This window comes from Struthio camelus, chromosome 2 (genome assembly GCF_040807025.1).
Source record: "Struthio camelus isolate bStrCam1 chromosome 2, bStrCam1.hap1, whole genome shotgun sequence".
Classification (NCBI taxonomy): Eukaryota; Metazoa; Chordata; class Aves; order Struthioniformes; family Struthionidae; genus Struthio; species Struthio camelus.
Window position 1 is genome coordinate 155,241,954 of NC_090943.1, and position 20,472 is coordinate 155,262,425.

General features: G+C 34.6%; 1 protein-coding gene across 2 annotated transcripts in view; it reads right to left on the minus strand.

Annotated features, from left to right (window-relative positions):
* Nucleotides 1–1,492: 1,492 nt before the first annotated feature.
* CSMD3 (CUB and Sushi multiple domains 3) overlaps nt 1,493–20,472 on the minus strand; it is a 711,519-nt gene continuing 692,539 nt past the window's right edge. For both annotated transcript variants that reach the window (XM_068933141.1, XM_068933140.1), the window contains 8 exons: nt 19,354–19,465; nt 17,830–18,009; nt 14,713–14,778; nt 12,485–12,643; nt 9,086–9,198; nt 7,414–7,501; nt 4,960–5,095; nt 1,493–3,629 (listed from right to left, as the gene is read on the minus strand). In XM_068933141.1, coding sequence (XP_068789242.1) covers nt 3,470–3,629; nt 4,960–5,095; nt 7,414–7,501; nt 9,086–9,198; nt 12,485–12,643; nt 14,713–14,778; nt 17,830–18,009; nt 19,354–19,465 — 1,014 coding nt within the window. In that variant the 3' untranslated portion in view covers nt 1,493–3,469. The remainder of the gene's footprint in view (nt 3,630–4,959; nt 5,096–7,413; nt 7,502–9,085; nt 9,199–12,484; nt 12,644–14,712; nt 14,779–17,829; nt 18,010–19,353; nt 19,466–20,472) is intronic.

Sequence of the window (20,472 nt, forward strand, 5' to 3'; positions counted from 1 at the left end):
GGCTCAATGAATTTCATCAGTACATAGTCTAAGTGCTTCCAGAGTTACTCTGTTTAGTGGCTATTTGGTTATAGAAACTTAAGTGAAGTTTTAAATCTCTAAGTCCTTAGTACTGCAGAAGCTACTTTAATCTTGAAAGGATTTGTATAACCTTCTCTGTATTTCCCCACAGCCTCTCTGTGTACAAGAACAATGTAGCCAGAAAGCTTGGTGGAAAAACAGACCCATTAGTTTCTGCTGTTTTCCTGAGAAAAAAGAAGAAACAGCGAGTAGCCTACAACAAAGCTAACTAACCCCAGTCAAGGAACCTAACTTGAAATTCCACACACCACAGTGAAAATAACCACTCTACCACTAGAAAGGTGTACAATTTACACACACACACACACAAATTATGAGTCATTTAACTAGGGAAACTATAGTAAAAAAAGAAATCTGTTACAAATAGTTCATTCTGTATACAGTGAAGTCAGTACAACTTTTGAAAAGTGCAAGTCTCTGTTTTGATCATTAATAGAATTGTTCAGGAAGTCCAATGTAAGTTTTATTTATTTTTATATGTTAAAATATATGATGCATAAGGAAGAGCTTAACACCAGATTCTAGGCTGTGTTTGAAAGCTTGGCCACTGTGTAACAAGATTATTTCCTCCCTTTCAGAATTAATTAATTTACTCAAGCCTCCCAAAAAACGTTAGTACGTGACCCTCACAATATCTTTTTCATGGTGACTTATTGCTTCTCTTTCCAATGTATTTAGCAATATAGTCTTCACTGATTTCAAGGTGGACCTGAATGGGCCTTTTCACGTTATATTTAGCATCAAATTCCCAAAAGAATATATTTTTTTTTCTCAGTTGCAGTCCATGAATAGCATTCAAAATCATGATTTGTCATCCACTTTCCATGCTTGCAAGTAAAATGAGGAGTTGAAAGATATTTTTCATTTTAAAGGAAAATAATATTTTCTCAGTATTTCCTCCAGCAATTCCTCTCTACCAGTTTAATCTCATTGAAAGTCATTACAATTTTTTTTTTAGTGCCAGAAAATACTATATGCAGTGGTATTATCTGTTAGTAAGTATATCTTGTATCTTTCTGCAGAAAGATAGCAAACTTCAGTAAGTAGGCTCCCTACTTCAGGGTTTCAGGAACCCTAAGCTTTTCTTAATTTGTGTTTTCTTTTAAATGGTAAAAAAGCTGACTTTTCTGTGCTTTGCACTAGGTTTAAAACTACAGGCCTTCCTTGTAAATCGGCTTCTTCACATCAAATGAAAAATTAATTTTAGTAAATACATAAATATATACTGTGGGTTCATTGCTTGTTTCTGAAAGTAATCTAAATCTTGCCACTTTACCTAAAATACACAAAAAGACTGACAAAAATAGTGAATTTGAATTATTAATTTGGTTGTTTTCTAGTCTTCGCACCTGAAATGGGTTTAAATCTCATCTTCCAAAGAAGAAACGCAGTTAAAAAAGCAATTGTCCATTTTTATTTTGTTTACATTGCACTGAAAATTTACATCATACTTTTACAAATTCTTTTTTCATAAAAATATACTTCTTTACAAAAGTGTATGCATTAATATAAGAGGAGTAGCCAGTTGCAGAAGAAACATTTTAAACGATCTCAAATGTATTAACCTTAACATTAATGAATGAATCATAGTTATTGCAGTCATCTGAATAAACAAGAATAAATAACAACCAATGGTATAAAATATAAAACAGCATCCTTTTAGTAGAATACAGTTTGACAGAGTTGTATGAATTTTCAAAACAAACTGTTGTAAAATGGTTTATAAGAAATTCATCAAACATTATAGAAATCCAAGCAGCAATCCTGGGAACAATGAATTTTGGTAGGCACTCTCTATTACGGTAATAAAAAGTTTAGATTTTCACAGAATTATTAATGTTTGAAAGGGACAATAACAGATAATTCACGTTGGCTAACATACAGCATTTGTGAGTCATGCTATAAAAGGAAGACAATGACCTACATCAAATAAATTACTGAGTTGCCATTGAATAATTCTGTTATGAAACAACTGCAAAACGAAAAACTACATTTCCTTAGAAGTGGTTCTGGAATGTCTAAAACTTGTATTGGAGGGCTGCGGAATCTAAATTGACCCTAATATGGTTTGCCCCTAACAAAATCATGGCTTTATTTTTTATTTTTTTTAATAATTTTTATTTCATTGCACTGTGGCAATATATTTAGTTTTAAATCATTAACTCTAAGGATTTGTTTCTATAAAATACAGAGATAAAATAAACAAGAAAACACACTATTTGCAAATTATAATAACCTCTAGCCTTGTAGGTACAATCCGACGTTCGCTGAAGTCTGTCAGAATCTTTCCATCAGCTTCAATGGGATTTTGCCATGCTCTGTGCATGCATTTCAACAAAATGCTAAAGGAATAAATTGACATGAAACAGTCTAGATCTAACTAGAATGGATTGAAATACGGTCCCTTATAATTTTGATCAATTGATTTGATTCCTACTGTTTCTGAAAAATGCACTTTTTAATTGAAAACATCATTATGTTTTGACATTTGAAAAAAATGTAAAATGGTCACCCTTCCAAGTGATCTTCATCAGTAAGCCACATGACAAAGCACAATTCATCCTAGCATCTTGATTGCAAAATTTGTCTAACTGTAAGGTTGACAAGAGGAATGTAGGAACTGATTTATACCTGTGGGTGTTGTTGATCCAAACAGAGAAAAGGAGCTGGACTTGGAACACAGAAAGGAAGCAAGTTATGAAACAGGGAAATAAATTCATTAACTAAGAACCAAAAACTTGACATTTTAATTTTTCTTCTGTGATGTGAAAGAGTAAGTTGTATTGTTGATTTTTAAATATCATAACCTGGAGTTAAAAATTAACTGATCTAAGGAAAAAAAAAATGCTAGGTGGGCTGAATAAATGAAAAAGTGGTACAAACTTATGAGAAAGATGTAGCATGTGACTGTTAAAGAGAAGTCAGTGGCCTATTGTCTCCTGTAAGTATAACACTTATTTTCTACCTATATCTTTTTTTTTTTTTTTAACCCAGACCCTCTATTATAGTTTTTATAAAGCATAGAAGTACTGATAGTGGATGCTCCTCCAATATATGCAAATACATTTTATGTTTTAGAATAATCTCCTTTTTTAAAAAAGCAAATAAACTGTGAGTAAGCACTCATGGAGTGCAGCAGATTTTTGTAAAACTCTCCATGGTAAACATGAAGACAATTCTGATCCAGTTTATGAAAACAAACAAACAAAAAAAAAACAAAAAAAACCCCCAACCCACTCTTGTCTATCATCCTCAGGAAAAGGTGACCCAGTATATCCTGAAAAATGTGCTTTAATTTTTTTTTTTTTTTTTTTTTTTTACTCAGTGAACTATATGTGCACTGTGTTGTGTTTCAATTTCCAGACTTTGAAGACATACCATTACCACATTATACCATTGTGCAAACAGTGTTCAAGTTGGGGTCAAATCGTACAGCTTTCCCTTCCACAGACTTTGCATTTGTGTCATACATGGGGTTTTCAAAAGCAGCTTGTCCATTATTGTTTTCATGTACAGAGCATCCTGTATACTGTGTTTTAGGTGCAGTCCTGTTGAAAAAAGACAGAATATTCATAACTGCAGTTTTTCAAACTGATTTGACATGGTTTAACAGTCTGAATAGAATGGACTAATTTCAATTATGGGGATTAAATATAATATAGTTCAAATTTTTTACAGTATCTGTGCTGAGAACATTTCTTTAAAGTAATATGTAAGGTATTTATGACTCATTTAAAAAGGTGCTCTTCTAAAAACTCACTTAACAAGCCCAGAAGAGGTAGGCATTCCTACTCCTACTTCAATGATCAGAGGATAAGTAGTTAAAAATAAAATTTAAACTCATAAAGATGCAATAATCCCACAGACAGATAACAGAGACTTTCTTTTTTCTCTGAAGACTCAACAAGTTTATCAAGAACCAATTTATAGTTGAAATATATTCTTTTTTACTAAATAACTCAAAATGCCAGCTTAATCCCCTGAAAACGTGCTATCTATATTGCAATGCAAAATGTATATTATATTGTAAATTATCTTCATAAAATAACAAGATAAATAATTATGTAATACAGTTAATAGCAAATGTATAAAATAATACAATTTGAACATCTGCATTCCTTTACACTCTGAACCAGTCCAAAATCAAATAGTACGGTTAAAAAATTACAGTACATGCTTTAAACTGGCTACCAGCATTAAATGATCATTTTGACTACTAGTAGGCAATGAATTATTTTATCATTGCAGAGATTAAATTTTCTTCAGTGTCTCCTAATGCTTTATAACTACAGGAAAAGATTACTTGAAAATAAACCCAAATAATTGATATTGGCTTCAATAACATGAGCAAACTGTTGTTGAACTCAGACTAACAGAATGACACTGAGAAGACTATAGTGGCTGTATAACATATGAACTAATAATTTTAGATGCAGAAGCAGTTCCATAATGAAATCCCTCACTGACATAACACTTGCATGTACTTGCCAGCCAATAAACAGAGTAGGCATTAAAATAAATTGCTCAAGATATGACTGACGATTCTGTTGCATGCCTAAAGAAAATACAGTCTATTGTAAGTACATACAAATCATGATTATAATATTCTCTTTATACCAAAAATTTCTTTTATTCATTGTTCTCATTAAGAGGCAAATTTATAACATTTTAAATAAGTAGGAGTTAAAGTACAGCACAGTACAATAATCTCATCTCTCAATCATTATGCCATACCGAAACACAGGTAGGAAGAAATGTTTATATGGACATTTAGCAAACATTCTGTGGCTTTGCACAAGTCTTATTTTACTCTGACCAAGTTTGAGGAACAAAAATACAAATTAATACAGGGATTCTGTATATGTAATTTATGCTTACCTTTGTTTATAAAGATAAAAGCCAAAACCTGCAAATATAAGGGCAAAGAAAGGCACAAGGATAGCAATGGCCACTGAACTACTATTTGTACCATGTGGTTGATTAGAAGAATTTGAACCCTCAGACATGTTAAGACCTAAAAAGAGTAAGAAGAAAAAACAAGCAATATAATGTCTGTGTCTGTTACCTCTGACATACACTACTCAAAAAACTTCAGATTTCAGTAAAAGTTAAAGAGCTTTCAGATTAAATAACACCTTGTGATTGGGTTATTAAAATATATTAATACTACCTGAAAATTAAACATGGTATGGAATATCATATTGTGATAAATAAGTGGATGCTGAATGTCAAGAGAAAAACAGATGGATTTTGGAACATAACTATCACCCAGTATGTTTTCTATTTGGGATTCAAGTTTTTGATGTTATGCCATGAAGCCTTAAATATCTTGTGAAAGGACTTTTTTCAGTATCCTAATTATGCAGATAAATAACATATTAATGTACTGAGCTACAAAAAGTCAAATTCAGAATAACTACCTGTATATAAGAAAGAAAAAAAGAATGCTCTATTCATAAAAAACAAACATGTTTTAAAGGAATGGGTATATCACCAGAAAAGGCAAATTGAGAATTCCTCATGTTGATTTAATTAGGCACTGCTGTTGATACACAGAGTGAAAAGAGGTAGGAAAAAGTTTAAAGAATAAAGCTCAGATATTGACAGAAAAATAAAACATGACCTGCTGCTATTAGATTATCTACGCAGTCAAGATATATACTTTTTTTATATGAAGAAGGGAATACCAATGCAGCTTCATAGTTCATTTTTAAGCCTTGAAATAGTCCTACTAAGAATTATGTAGGTGAGTTAGTTTTCTGGCTTCTCAATCTTATAAAGGAATATAAAGAAAGTAACAAAAAAACCCACAGATAACCAATATATTAAAATATAGAAAATTAAATTAAATGTTGGAAGGAAAATAGACTAGGAACAACAATCAAAATATTTTGTTTCAGAGAAACAATTTTCTTGTTTCTTTGGATGAAATCACAAAGTGGTAAACATGTTAAAGAAAATCTGTTCAATGATTGTCCTGTTAGTTATATTACTGTCTTCTTTAACTTATCTTGTACAGACGTTAAATCCATTCCTGAGTGAACCATTCAGGTCCTATAAGATGGAACCCATTAAAAATGTTTGGAATATATTACAGAAAAGATTCTCCCAAGTCAATAAAAAAAGAAATTCCTCTGAAAACCAAATGAAGAAATAAAATTTCCCTAAGAATCTACCAAAATACTTTGCCAAGGCACCTTTGAATTTTACTTTGTATTAGATGACTTTAAAATATTTGAGATAAGTTGATACGGGAAACGACTTTTTAAATAATCATTTAAAGGAAATGTTTCCTGATGAATGAATTTTTAGAAAATTCATTTAAAAATTTGCATATCAAATGCCATGGAAATCAAGTTAAGATCCCAAATATGATTGTAAAAAAAATTAGTTTGCCTTTACTTCATACATTCATTAATAAATACTTCCAGTATGTTCAAGAATTATTAATGCTAAAGAATTTCTTTGTTTTGCTCAAACAATAAGAGTGCTAAGATTGAAACACTGTGGCTGGAAGAACCTACATTAGCTTCCAGAAACAGTAATTTTATCTGAAAATAAGTATTCTATTTACAGAGGAATAACAGTAACAAAAAGTAATTCCTCTTCTAACACTTTCTCAATAATATTTTATCATTTGATAAATTACTCTTAGTTAAATTCAAATTGTTGCTGAAGCAGAAATATCACAGTTCTCAAAGGACAGTATCAAATAACTGCATTAAATTATTTTCTCCTTAAATAAGCACAAAACGGAAATATTTCTGTTACCAATGCTGTTTTCTCCAAAAAAAATAAATGATGACTATTAGTTTAGCATAGAACTGAATTTAGAGACCCAAAAAGTCCATTTTCAGGAAATAACTGCTTATCAACTCAATAAAATTTTGGTCTTCTTAGGATATCATATGGAATTCCTTGAAAATATTTAACAGTATCACTCTTCTATCAAGTATTTAGGTTTAACGTTGTTTCGGTACCAAGAACTATGATCTTTTTAGCATAGTACTCATTCTAAAACATATGCTTTCTAAACAATGATTAAGATGTAGAATTAAATGAAGTACATACATTCTTATAAAAACATTGCTCAAGGCATTGCAAATGTATAGCTATAATAAGCAGTACATCACAAGGTAATTGTAACTTCCCATATGACAAAACATTCTTTATAAGTAGTACTTTAAATGTGATTTTAGAAGATATGAATTTGTCAGTATTCTGTAAAATGTCAATGCTGACAAAAGTTCTTCAGAGGCTCTTACTCTACAAGACGTAATAAAACAGAATATAGGACATTGAACTGGAAAAACATTAGAATTTGTTAAATACCTAATCTCTGAAGTCCAAATTGCCCAAAATCTTTACCCTGGATGAATCCTTGAAAAACATATGTAGCTCCATCAGGTTCAGCAGAAACCTATAAACAAAAAGTACTTTGAATTAAACAGGGAAAAGCTGGTTGCTAGTATCTAGTTAGAAGAGAGGTGCTCTACTATGCTCGACTGCCTGCCATTTTTCCTCATTTAAAAACAACAACAACAACCACCACCACCTTTTCTGCCAGGAAATGTATACAGTACAAAAGAAAAGACAGCTGTTAAAGGGACAATTTAGAAACGCTAAATTATGGCCAGACATAGTACCTTACACTACCTTGAACCAAATTATTTTTTAAACCAGCAAAACTTAAACGGACTAGTAATTCAAGAAGTCAGCATTGCTAAGCATACACTACATACTTGATAATTACCTGATTTTTTTAGGAAGTGGATGGCAGAAGTTATGTGGAAGATAATCCTATGGAGGCATGCACTGAGGTGTTAATAATTTTAAATAAGGAAGGCCCCCTACTCAACTGACGGTTGCTTTGTTCGTACTCAGTGCTCATTCGAGTAATTAATTATACAGCAGTAGACAAGAAGAACATTGAATAAGGCCTTGGTACAAGAACAAGGTATGCTAGTCTAAACCTAGAAGACTTCGGGGAGTGGGAAAAGGGTCACGATCCTATGAAAATCACCCTCTACCAGAGTAAGCACGTTCTAAAATAATATATTTTACTCAAATTTACTAGTACTTTCTTCCTAGGATAGTTTTTCAGTTTAAATTTGGAGGTCCCAAGGCAGTTTCCTTCATTTCCCTTGAATCATGGCATGAGTATGTCTACAGTAGTGATCTGAGGCTACGTTTTCACTGAAGAAAGTGTGCATTTCTCAGGTGAATTTATTACTTTGAGGTAAGAAGTAGGGCCAAAGTTTTAAAAAATACAACTTAAAATTTATGAACATCCCTCAGCTTTCTATCCCTCAGATAGAAATCTCTTCTATTTCTTGCATGTGCACCCATTTTTCCTCTCTGTCAAATAAAGTGTCTCAGGCCCCCAACACATCAGCTTCTTCCAGGCTTAGCATTGTCTTGGCAATGTTGGTTTCTCCTCTGTTTGTTTTCTGAAGGGATTTACTCTTCATGAATTAAAAACATCCAAGCCCCTCTTTCAGCTCTCCTCCTCTCACTCATGCACCCTCTTCATCTCTGTTACAGAAAAAGCTCACCCCAGAACCTCTAAGGGGCCTAATGAATTGGAATGATATATTTAGGTTTCCCCATCTATGTAACAGTTTGGCTTTGTCATAGTATTTCTAAGAACATCACCAAAAATTAAAACATGACAAGCAAATGATGAAAACTGCTATGATATTATTTGATAATGATAAGAAAATTTCTCAATATCTTGCAATAAAGTTCAAAGAGAAGAAAGATAAATGGTTCTTTGTTGCCATGTAGTATAAACATGCCTGCAAAGTATGGCAATTCCTATATTTTTTCTCAAACTGCTTCCCTACATCCTACAGTGACTTTTTCATTTTTTTTAATAGATCATCATCGAGAACAACATTTCACTTGATGTGTCTCAATGTTTTTGGTGCAGAACACCAGTGTGATTTCAAATAATAAAAAAACCCTTTGCTTTCTCTGTCTTTTATAGAAGGAATATACTCACAAAACCATCCATAGCCCATTTTTCTTCTTTCAACTTGCTCTCAGAAGTATGAGAGGGTGCTTTAATGAGATAGATGTGGAGCATTAGCCGAGCTTCCTGGCTTTTATACACTCCTGCAGAATATAGTTTTAAAATATATTTGTGTTAGGTAGACTAAGCATAATATAAGCATAAATAAGGAAAAGAGGAAGAGTAAGTACCATTTTCACCAACATTTTATCTTAGTAAGATGCATTCTTTTATTGAACCTAAAATATTTTGTGAAATTATTTCTATTACCATAGAATTTCAGTGGAAACTGTTTTTAATTTAGGCTGTAGAGCAGACAGAACGGAAACTCTATTCACACAACTGCCTACTTAATAGTTATTGTAACAAGCCTGAGACAAAGAAGAAACACTGACAGTGATCTGGTTTGAGATGAAAAATATGATTCTGAATCAGGCGGAGCGTATTTGTCTTAGGGTAGAGTCTTAGGAAGGAATGCTGACACAGCTGACTAGATTAGTATCGGACAGTGGTGCTGCAAAGAGAAGATCTGGGAAATAACAGAGTTTTCAAACTAGAAAGCAGAGTTTTGTATACATGGTCAGAAGAAAATGGTGGGTGATGTACTGAGTTATACAGAACTCCAGAGGAGAAAAACTGGAAATAAAGAATTATCACATCTGTTTTTCTGGTTGCTAATCTGAAAAAGATAACACTTTTAAAATGTAAACAGACTGCAATTGCACATAATTTTGACCTAGGGAAAGTCATTTAACTTTGACCTCTGTGTTAGGAGTTGGGTCACTCTAGGCTCTCACCACAGGCTACGACAAGATATAGGAACATCAAAAGTCCAGTTTTGACTACGATGCAAGCTGCTTAGCTCTTTCAGAAGTTGTAGTAGGAGGCAGGGCAATCAGGTTCCTAACTCAGCTTTCTCATTTTTGTGCCTAAATTCACCAGAGAAAAGCCCTCCATATTCAGGATATGCGATTATCTCACACTCTATAAGAACTGTGCTTATATATAATTATTTGTGGGCTAAGAAGCAGCCTTAGTTTTGTATTAACATTGCACTGAGATCAAATTAATGTCTCGATAAGATACAGTTTAGTCTCTTGTTTTAAGGACTGCATTCACTTTAGCTTTTCGTCACTTCAGAGTTTGGACAGTGAGCCTCTGATTATCACCTGGAACTTGGAAAAAAATCATTGACATCTGCTATGAATGTATTTTATAAACATACACTTGGAAATATTTGTATGATGCTGGAGCTCTGGTGTGTATACATGAGCATGAACATTATGTATGAATGCTCAAGCAAAAATATAGAGCAGAACTATCCCGCAGAGCAAGACACCACTATTCTCTACTAATTTACAGTGATGAGTTCTCAGGCATTTCTCCATGAAAGGCTGACGTGCTTCCTCAGAGGTGGCCGCTAAGTTTCCCAATGGACAAGACGGTGTTTAATCTGAGTCAAATCAATAAATAAATCCTCACAGGCGTTTTTGTACAGCTGTACCTTCCCTTTCTCTTAACCCCTATAATAGCATTCCTATTTTCACTCAAGCTAACCCACTTCTAACCTGTGTGACAGAGATGTATACTACAATCACAGCAAGCACAGGTGTTAAAGAAAGCAGAAGTGAAAAAAAAAAAAAAAGGAACAAATAATGAAAAGTATCAACCAACAAGACAGAATGTAAGCAGTAAGTACTGCAGGGAGAAGAGAACTAATTTTCAGCTCAGAAACATACAAGTCATGCATAGGAAAATTAAACTTTCAGACATCTAAATGTCTTTTTGATCCATCCCTAGATCCTCTTTCAACATATAGGATCTCAGTTTCCTATCTATAAAAAGAGTAAAGAAAATAGTATTAATTACATGAGAAAGAAGATGAAGTATGCGATGACTGTATGTAGAGTACAAACGGGTCTTTGTAGAAACTACATTTGTGTCCAACTGGGGAACAATTTTATTCGAGGGACGAGGTTGCTTGGATGAAAAAGCATGACTTTTACATTTAATAATCCTAATGTGTGAAATGCTACACTGGCTGCACTTAACACCCTCACGGAAGCTACATAGCTGAAACTAAGCAGACTTCACATGACAGAATGAACTCACATAGACAGTCAAGAAAACACAGTTGCCAGTCAGAAAATATTTTTAGGAAACAGCCAGTCCATGTATGACCTCTCAAGTCTGATTCTCAAAAGACACCTACAAAATACCTTCAATGAGACAAGCACGGTGAAAAACAAAAAAACCATCACTTTACTAGATACTAAAAATTATGAACACAGCAGAGATAATGATTCTGTGGCCCATTACATGCTTCCTGATGACCATCCCCCTCAGAAACACATGCACTGAACTTTCCTCCTCTCTTTTTCCAGCAGGCTAATGGCCTGTCCCTTCTCCCCTTGCTAACACTTCTATAATCAACAGCGGTATGAGAGAATGTTTATGTGATTGTCTTGTTTATATGATAAACAGGACTAAGAATAGCAGTGTCCAGTCTACACAACTTCAGTTTTTGGGCTTCTTCAGTCCCTTGTGAAGGGTATCATAGGCAGATGGTGAGGTTACATGAAACCAAGTTTTCAGTGATGATATTGACTTAAGGTGGTTCTTTTGTGCTGCTTATCCACATCCCTGTGCTACAGCCTGCCCTCCTGCAGTTTGACAGGTCCACTGTTTGTGTGGCTGTGCTGTGAATTCCATCAAGAAACTGACAGGGTTTGAAAAACAAACCAAAATTACAAAGCCAAACGTTTTTATAGTATTTTTGTTTGCTTGCCTCTCAGACCATATTTGCAGTTCCCACAGCATAGAGAACTGTGCATGTTGTTGTGCCAGCATAACCATGGTGACAGTGCTCTGTGGTGCAGGGACAGTGGGAAAATCGTATACAGCAATCAAGGACTTCTTCTGAAGCCAGTAAGGGTTGCTGCTTTTTTCAACTATATCAGCCAGTCTGACAAAAGCTGTCATCTCTCCTTGTTCTCCATGTTCTTTAATTATCTCTGCTTTGCCATGTCAACACAGCTCAGTGTCATCATACTGCTACTGCAGGGAAATTTTGCCATTTAAGAATTAAGAAAACTTCAAGAACAGTAAGTTTATTTACAGTATTTAGGAAAGAAGACTGAGAATTAGGATGATTCTCACACTCCTCATTTCCCTATTAACTATAATAAAAACCTGGAAAATCAGAAAAAATGAAGGAAAAGGTGAAAAATTCCCTTTAAAAAGGAACTGAATTAGAATCAAAATTTCTTTAATAAACTGAGAAAGTTTCTAGCAGTTGTCGAAAGTTTAAATGTGAAGCATAAAATTACAGGCAACAAATGTATACAGAGCAGTAAAATTAAATTCAAATGAGTTTTTCTTATCCCCTACCTGAAAGCAGCAATTCCATGTTGCTGTTGGTAAGCGTTGCATTTACTCTTCCTGAAGTTGCATTGAAACTGGTGACTGTCAATGTCATAGGCTGTTTTTTGCTTTTGTAATTGTAGGATCCTTTCCATATGTAATTTTGGGCAAACACATCATCAGGAACTATACAGACATCAAGCATATTTCAATACATATTGCAATATTGAGCCGTTATAAAGTCAAATATCCAGCAAAATGTATGATAAATACCAGCATTTTCTCTCCTCCTTTCTCTACTTGTTAGGTCTATTGGGCATAATCTTCACATATAAAGCACAAAAAGCTGGCATGAACATTTATGAAGGAAATGCATTTGTACTGAAGAACTCCACCACAGCTATACCTCACTCGCACCTTTCTTCAAATACGAATATGTGCTAAAATAAAACTAACTTTATAAAGTCTGATTTAATGGCTGTAACCAAAAGATCAGATTACTCTCCTTGTGAAATCTATCCTGTGCCAGCACAGACAGACAGAGATATACAGCTAGGATTAAGTTAGCAGAAATTAACATCTCTTTAGATATTAAAATCTTTGTAAACATACTTAAATGATACTACTGGCTTATAAGTACCTTCTTTAATACCTACTTATATTATCTTTAATGAAAATGCTATATAAGAAGTTTTGTCTCAACTTCACATGCTTAGAAAACAATATGAGCTTTACCAGGATAAAAAAAAGTCATTCCCCCAATGTAAAATTCAAAGGACATCACAGACTGCAGGAAGAATAAGTATGTCAGAGTTGTACCTTTACTTTCAAAATTGACCATTATCCAACTGTAAATGGTTCATTTTAAGTAAAGATATTCCAGCAACAGTACTGTTCAGATGAAATGTGTTACTTATTTAGACCTATCAAAATAATCAATATTTTAAATAATCACTTTTGTGATATTTGGAGCCACATCCAGACAGGCTCAATTTAAAGTTCTCGGCTTGCGGCTCCATTGGCACGTCTTGTAGGATAAGCACATAAGAACACTTGCTCTTTTACTCTCAGGACATCCCACAATTCAAGACTTGGACACACTGGAACACCTGACAGTCGTCTTCTATTGTTTTGTTTATGGGCCACAGAGACAGTTTATCTTCCCTATGGAGGGAAAAATATCCCTCATAGGCTTTTATTTGTGCATATATACAAGAATTGTTTGTCAAATAAACATGTAGAGCAAAGCATCCAGATACTGAGCCTGCAAACCACAAGCAAGGAAAAAGCCTGGTGCAAACAGTCTCATGCTGTTTCTTTGTGCTCTGCCTGCTTTTCTTTCCCCCAGTTTCAGGAAAGCTGATCTTTATGTACTTTATTTGCAATCAACTGCGATTGCACAACAAGTTTCTGTATGGAAAAATTGATAAGATTACTGCCATGCACTTCCCAATAAGACAAAAACTTTGAGACCAATGTCCAATATGTAGTAGACCAATGTCCACTATGTCCAACAAGCAGTTTTGAAGGAGAAAACAATGTGTTAAAAAAGTATACAAAGGAGTTACTTGAGCAATCCTTTTTCATGTTAGAAAACATTTAATAGGGTTATAGTCAAAGGCTAATTTTAGTTAAGGAGACTTGTCTCTTCAGAAAGTATCTTCAGAGGACAGAAAAAGGTTTTTCTAGGATCAATTCAGGACAATAACAAGTTTTTTCTGGTACAATGTGTGGCAATGCACTGCTCAAGTATTATGAGGGTTAACTTCCACCTAATATATTTTACTCCAGCTCCTAATAAAGCTATATGTATCCAGCCCTTACGTGAACCAAAACCTATGTTCTTGGACTCCACAGTACAATTACTGTTAATAAGTGCTATCTATGCTCTAAAAGTGGTCACACAAAAGTTTAGCTTTTTCCAGATAGCCCCAATTTATTTCTGACAGACTAACAGTTTCTGAATGTGTTCATTGCATAAGGTCTTACACAAAACAAAGTGATTTCAGTGAAATCAATAAAACTCTAACCACAGATCATCAGTTGGAAAACGTACACAAGTACAAATAGTATCATATAGTCTAAAAGGGCTTAAATACTGGGGATTAACTAATGCTTTCCTTTTCTGTTAATACAATTGCTAATTTGCTACCCTTATTCATTCTGAGCCATTCTGTGTAGTCTCACTAAATTGATTCTGGTTGTCTTTTCTACAGAAATAATGTTTAAAGCTATGTATACATCAAAGTACTTACCACTTAGTTTGGGACTTGGTGTTCCCAAAGCTGGTCTGGGATCCTTGACCAGTATTTTGGAACCAGCTGGTGGAAAGAAAGAATGACAAAATGACAAATCATGAGCAAATCTCCCACCCCCAAAAAAGAGAAAACCACTTCCATACTGGAATTTATTCATTATATAGGATATAAGATGCTATTTCAAATTCCAAGTATGAATGAGGTTTTATAAGAGCCTCAGGATTGCAGAAGCACATGCCCATCGATTTCTTCTACGACGCATTTGCTTTTAAGTCACCCAGATGCTACCGAGTTGTTTGCAATACCCAAACAGTATAGCTCCTATTTCAGAACCCACAGTTTTGGACTAGGCATCTAGTATGTTAGACGTCTTCTAATATGTTATGTTGGGATCCACATAAAAAAGCAACATGGGCAGCGTTTTGACTGGAAAGCAATGTAGCACCAAACAGTGAGAAGATACATAACAACGGTGTCTTAAATCATATTCCTTTCTATGAAAGGATTATCTTCAACAGTGTTGGGTGAAGCATCTCCTTGTGTTCATGACTGAAAACCCAAAGATGCATTAAAAATGGAGAAGGTTGCTATTTCTTTTAAAGCATCACAGGAGCAGAAGAAACAAATGAGGTTTTCTACTGTATCTCCCATTGCTCAGCTAATTTAAGCAGTAGAAGTTGGAGATCTGATTTTCAGTTTTTCTCTGTCTACAGCAGGAACTCTTCCCACTCTGAAGATAATGCACTAAATGCGATGGGACACTGCCACTTCCTCCATCTATTTTATTTTGCAGAAACTAATTTGAATTCACTAGGCTATAAAGATGACATATAATTCTATCTCCTAAGGTAGGACACACTCATGCGGTACTAGGCTCCATTCCTTGCTCCAGTGGTTATTTCAGTGTTTTGTATTTTGGATCTTGGCTTGGAACCTAGACCCTCCCTCTCCCTTGGTACTCTAAAAAAAGGGACAAGAAAAGCAACTATCTTCTCTTTGAGTGGACAATTTATCCGCATAATAGGAAACTGTTTTACTTTACCCAGAGTTAATATTTTACAACATGCTGTTCATTCTTATCTTTCTCCACTATTAAACAGCAAGAAGCAAGATCCCTGATCCTAAACACCCGCCCTTCTAATAAGCTTATAAATACCACTGTTTGCAAAAATAATAAATCAAACACTTGCTGAAAAAGAGAAAGAAGCCAGTGCTTATTACTTGCCTTTTTAAAGCTAGAACAGCTGTTAAATTCAACATCTTTCAGCAACAGAGAAGAAGTAGATTCACTGCTGAGGGGGGATAACTTTGAGTTTGCTGCTTTCACACACATCTAAACTGTAAGACAGGTACCTTTCACTATAATAACTTTTTTGTATCATTTAATACCTTTCCTGTAGTGTTTTGAGTTCGTGGGTCACAATATTTGCAATCTAGTAGCCACTTAGCAGTAAATACCAGAGACAAAAGGAGAATTTCCATGCGAAAGTGATGAAATACCTTCTTAAGCCACCTCTACATTGCTATATTCCTTCTGTCCAGGAAGCGGCCATACCTATACTATGAGAGTTAAGTTTATTTTTAAAGGAGATTGTACAAATGGTATATTGCATTTGGTCCTGGGTCTTTTCTGTATCTATTATTGGACACCTCTCGTCCTAAGGAATAATTGTTATGTACAGTTTTCTTTTTAACTAACAATTTTCAAAGTAATTCTGCAACCTAGAGTTCTGTTTTTATGACATGAAACTGAAAAAAAAAAAAAGCATAAACTGGGGAATAAAAGTATATAGGGATATTTGAAAGGTGAAAAGCCTGCTGGGATACTATTGGAAGACTATGTAAAGGCAGAGGGAAGCAAACTGAGAGCAGTCTTGTCTATACTGCCTACTGAGCAGCATCTCTTGAGTGACCTATCTGTGGAAACAGGGAACTAGTTGGTTCATTTCCCACGAGAGCATAGGAGTGAACTAATATTTCTGTATTTCTGCAACATTTCCTCAGGACCTTGGGAAACTATTGTATGACAATGTAGAAACAGTTAAGCATTTATTTATTTTTTATTTTTTTTTAATTCTTATAAAGGTTTCCCACCATCAGATAGAACAGCTCTATCTGGAACAGACTTGCTAATATTATTTGTTTTAATATCATCAGCAAAAAATTCTCAGATCAAACTACAACTCATGAATGAGACTTGTCCTGCCATAACACTTCCTGAGCACAGAACAAGTCATGAGCTTCCTGGCATCTTGCTTTCCGACAGGGTAATACAAATATTCACTTTCTGTTTCCCTTCCAAAGGGCAATCATGGGATACATAGGCTTTGAATAAGAGATCTTGGGGGAAACCCCTTCTGAAACATTAGGTATAAGTAATGTAAAAGGTGCTTTGATTATTCAGGAAAGTAATGTTCCAAATAGCTGCTATACTTGAGGATGCTTCCTATCTCGCATATGAAAACACTATTTTCATCATGGTTTTGCTATGAGGTTTGTCATGCCTTGCTGTGATAAAGTGCATAATAAAGATTAAAAACAAGTATTAGTAGCATATTGGAACATCAACAGCAAAGCAAACATATTAATTTTGTTTGCAAATAGAATATTGTTTCTTACACATGAATATAAAATAATAAGTCCTATGCATTAATTATACGGAGCAATTTAGACATCTGTTTGGACTTTAGGCAGCCTTATGTAATATTGCAACTGCCAAAGCTCTCTTGCAGCTGATACAATCTCTGCAAATAAAGTCATCCTGACCTAAGTTTTAGTAAGCATGTGCAAAAACATCTAGGCTCTTCTTCCATTAAGCTTATCAGAACGTAGCTCACACCTGGCCAAGTTATACATCTAAAAACAGGTGTCACCCATGCATTTGGCTTCCAGAATTAAATCCAGAATTGACATCTCTGAGTAAAAGAAAGCTAAGTACATGAAAGCGTACGTCCCATTAAACACAATAAAGGATTACAGTTATCCCCTTAGATGTTCTCCCTCTTAGTTCTCCTCACCATTTTGCCTTATCCTTATTAGACTACAAGTAAAAAAACTCACTGAAATGTGATATATGAGAGAAGGAGTGAAGGAGAGAGAAACAGAAGAGCTTGCCTTCACAAATTGGAACTTTCCCAGTCCATGTGCCATCAGATCTACAGGCTCTATGCTCTGATCCTCCTGCCAGAAAGAAGCCTGGCTGACAAGTATAAATCAACGTATAGCCAAGTGAGGGAAGATCCATTCCTGCAACATTAGCATGAGTTGGTGTTTCTGGTTGTTTACAGCTGTGAGCTACAAAGAAAACATGAATTATCCTTTAGTCAAAATGGTGAAAATATTTCTGAGGAAATAATCTATAAACTTTCTGATAGATAACTAATTAAGCTAGAAACATCAATAAAAATATCATACAAATGTTCTTTCTTATATATTCTATGAACTACTGTCATGAGCCTGTAAATACATTCTTGAAAATCGACCTTTCCTCTGCAGAAGTCCGAGAATCAACTTAAATGCACCCTTGCAGGACCAAAATTGTGTCTGCATATGTGAAGATAAACATCACTCATGACATTAAGTAAATTGTAACACCTGTGTATCATTGAATAACAGCAAATAAGTGGGTCAGTTAGGAAAATGCTATGAAAGGCAAGGGTAAATTTTAGGTGAGGCCATTTTTAACTATCAGGTACAGAAACTAATCAGCAATCCTAATTTCAGGAAAAGTGTCTCACATCTTTAATAACCACCAGAGTCTCGAGTCTTGTGTTATCTCAAAAACAGTGTACCACCAGGTGCAGAGCTGACCGTCCAATCCTTGCCTAGTGATTTGATATTTGATATTTGCTTGGGGGAAGATTAGCACCAACTGAATCACTAAGGCTGTTTTCTTCTGTGGATATGGTCACCATACGCTGAAGAGATCCTATAACGTTTCTCTTTTAAGGTGAAAATATTTCTCTAAGCAGAATAGTTACTCACTAGCTGAAGAATTAAAATGGTTAACTAATATCTTCAGTAAAGTAGCACTGTTTACTGAAGTATAAAACATCTAAGCATTGTAAAGCTGTCTGCTGTGCCCCAGTAAGAATGTTCTCTCTAGTTCACATTCAATAAGTTCAAATTACAAAACTCTTTCTCCTTTCTTCAAAATGTTCTGACAAACTAGTCGGGAGACAGGAGTTCAGACTTTCTTCTACGATTAGTAATAACTATGTAGTCCAGTACAAGTCGGGGTTGTACAGGGCTTTTGTACATGTCCTGTTCTCATGAGTTCCTGACTCTTTGCACCTTCTTAACCAGAAAAGTTTCACCCTCTTTGTTGGAAACTCTTACCATTTTCATCATCTCTTTGGCCAGCTGAAGGAACAGATTTAGTATTAACAAATACCCATAACAGTCTCATGATTTTAATTCTTTTCAGTTCTACAGGCTACTGTAGAAAAAATAAAATCAGAATTCTTTTACTCATTAAATTTCATTTCATACTTCTAGCCACTGTAAGCTAGTAATATAAATGTATATTGACTTTGTTACACTGACATTGTTAAAAAGTGAACTTAAATAGCCTTGTAGGAAACCAATTAATAATTTTAGGATTAGCAGAAATATTTATTCACTCTATCGATTACTTACGTATACATTCTGGCTGAATGCCACTCCACGTAAGATCAGGAAGGCAAGTTCTTGATGTTGATCCATGGAGAAGATGTCCTTTTTTACACTGAAACTGAACAACGTTTCCTACCTGTTGAAATGTAGAAAGTATATTGTTGATAGAAAAAAATCAGTTTTTTTTTTTTTTTTTTTCTCAAATTCAACAGTAAACTCCTACCAATAATACAGGCTGGATAAATTCTGAGGTCCTTTCTGTTGAAAAAAAGTTAGTTTCATAGAGTCTTTTCAATGTGAAACACCATTTTGCTTTAGTCACATTTAAATTATTCTCCCCCCACAGAAATCCTCCATGGAAAAGAATCAAACCCTCATCTCCTGTGATCTCTCTGGTGTGGTGCTTCAGGCCTGGAGTAGTCAAGGTGCTGCAAGTCTGGAGCCAACACTCCCAGGGCGTCCTAGCTCAGGCCTGGCGTCAGTCTACCAGGGAAAATGCCAAGGAGCCAGCCAGGCAGCTTGGAAGTAACCCAGGGAAGTTGCACAATCTGAATGGGCAATAGATCCTGCTGCACCTTTGCTGAACCGGAGCCACCTTTGTGGAACATTTGCATGAACCAACAAATTACATTGAGAAATTTTTCCTTAGAACGTACAACAGTGGTCAAAAATGCTATCGCATGCTTATATAAAGTTCCTATAATACTTTAATTTTCTTTTTTTTATGACATGAAGTAAAAAAGACTATTTAGACAGCAAAAATACTAGAAAACAGAATGCAAGTGCATTAAAATTTACAATGGGAATCATTCAGATTTGTTTGTAATTATTATTCCTATAATAGGAATGTGTGGCATAAAAAAGAAAAGAGAATTCTTAAGTCAGTAACACTTTCTGCACAACCATAACATGGAATAACGTGTTCAATATGTCCAGTCATCGTGAAATTGATGAAAGTGCAAATAATTCTCAGTTTCCATCAAATTCAGGGAAATTAGATTACAAGTATATCATTCAGGGAGTAGTTTATTACATGCTGTGAGTGGTTAACTCAAACACCAAGGCGCATAGATCTCATCTACTGCTCTGTAGTGAGCTGTGTTAACGTATTTATCAACTAATCTTTAAAAGAGAAGCTAAAGA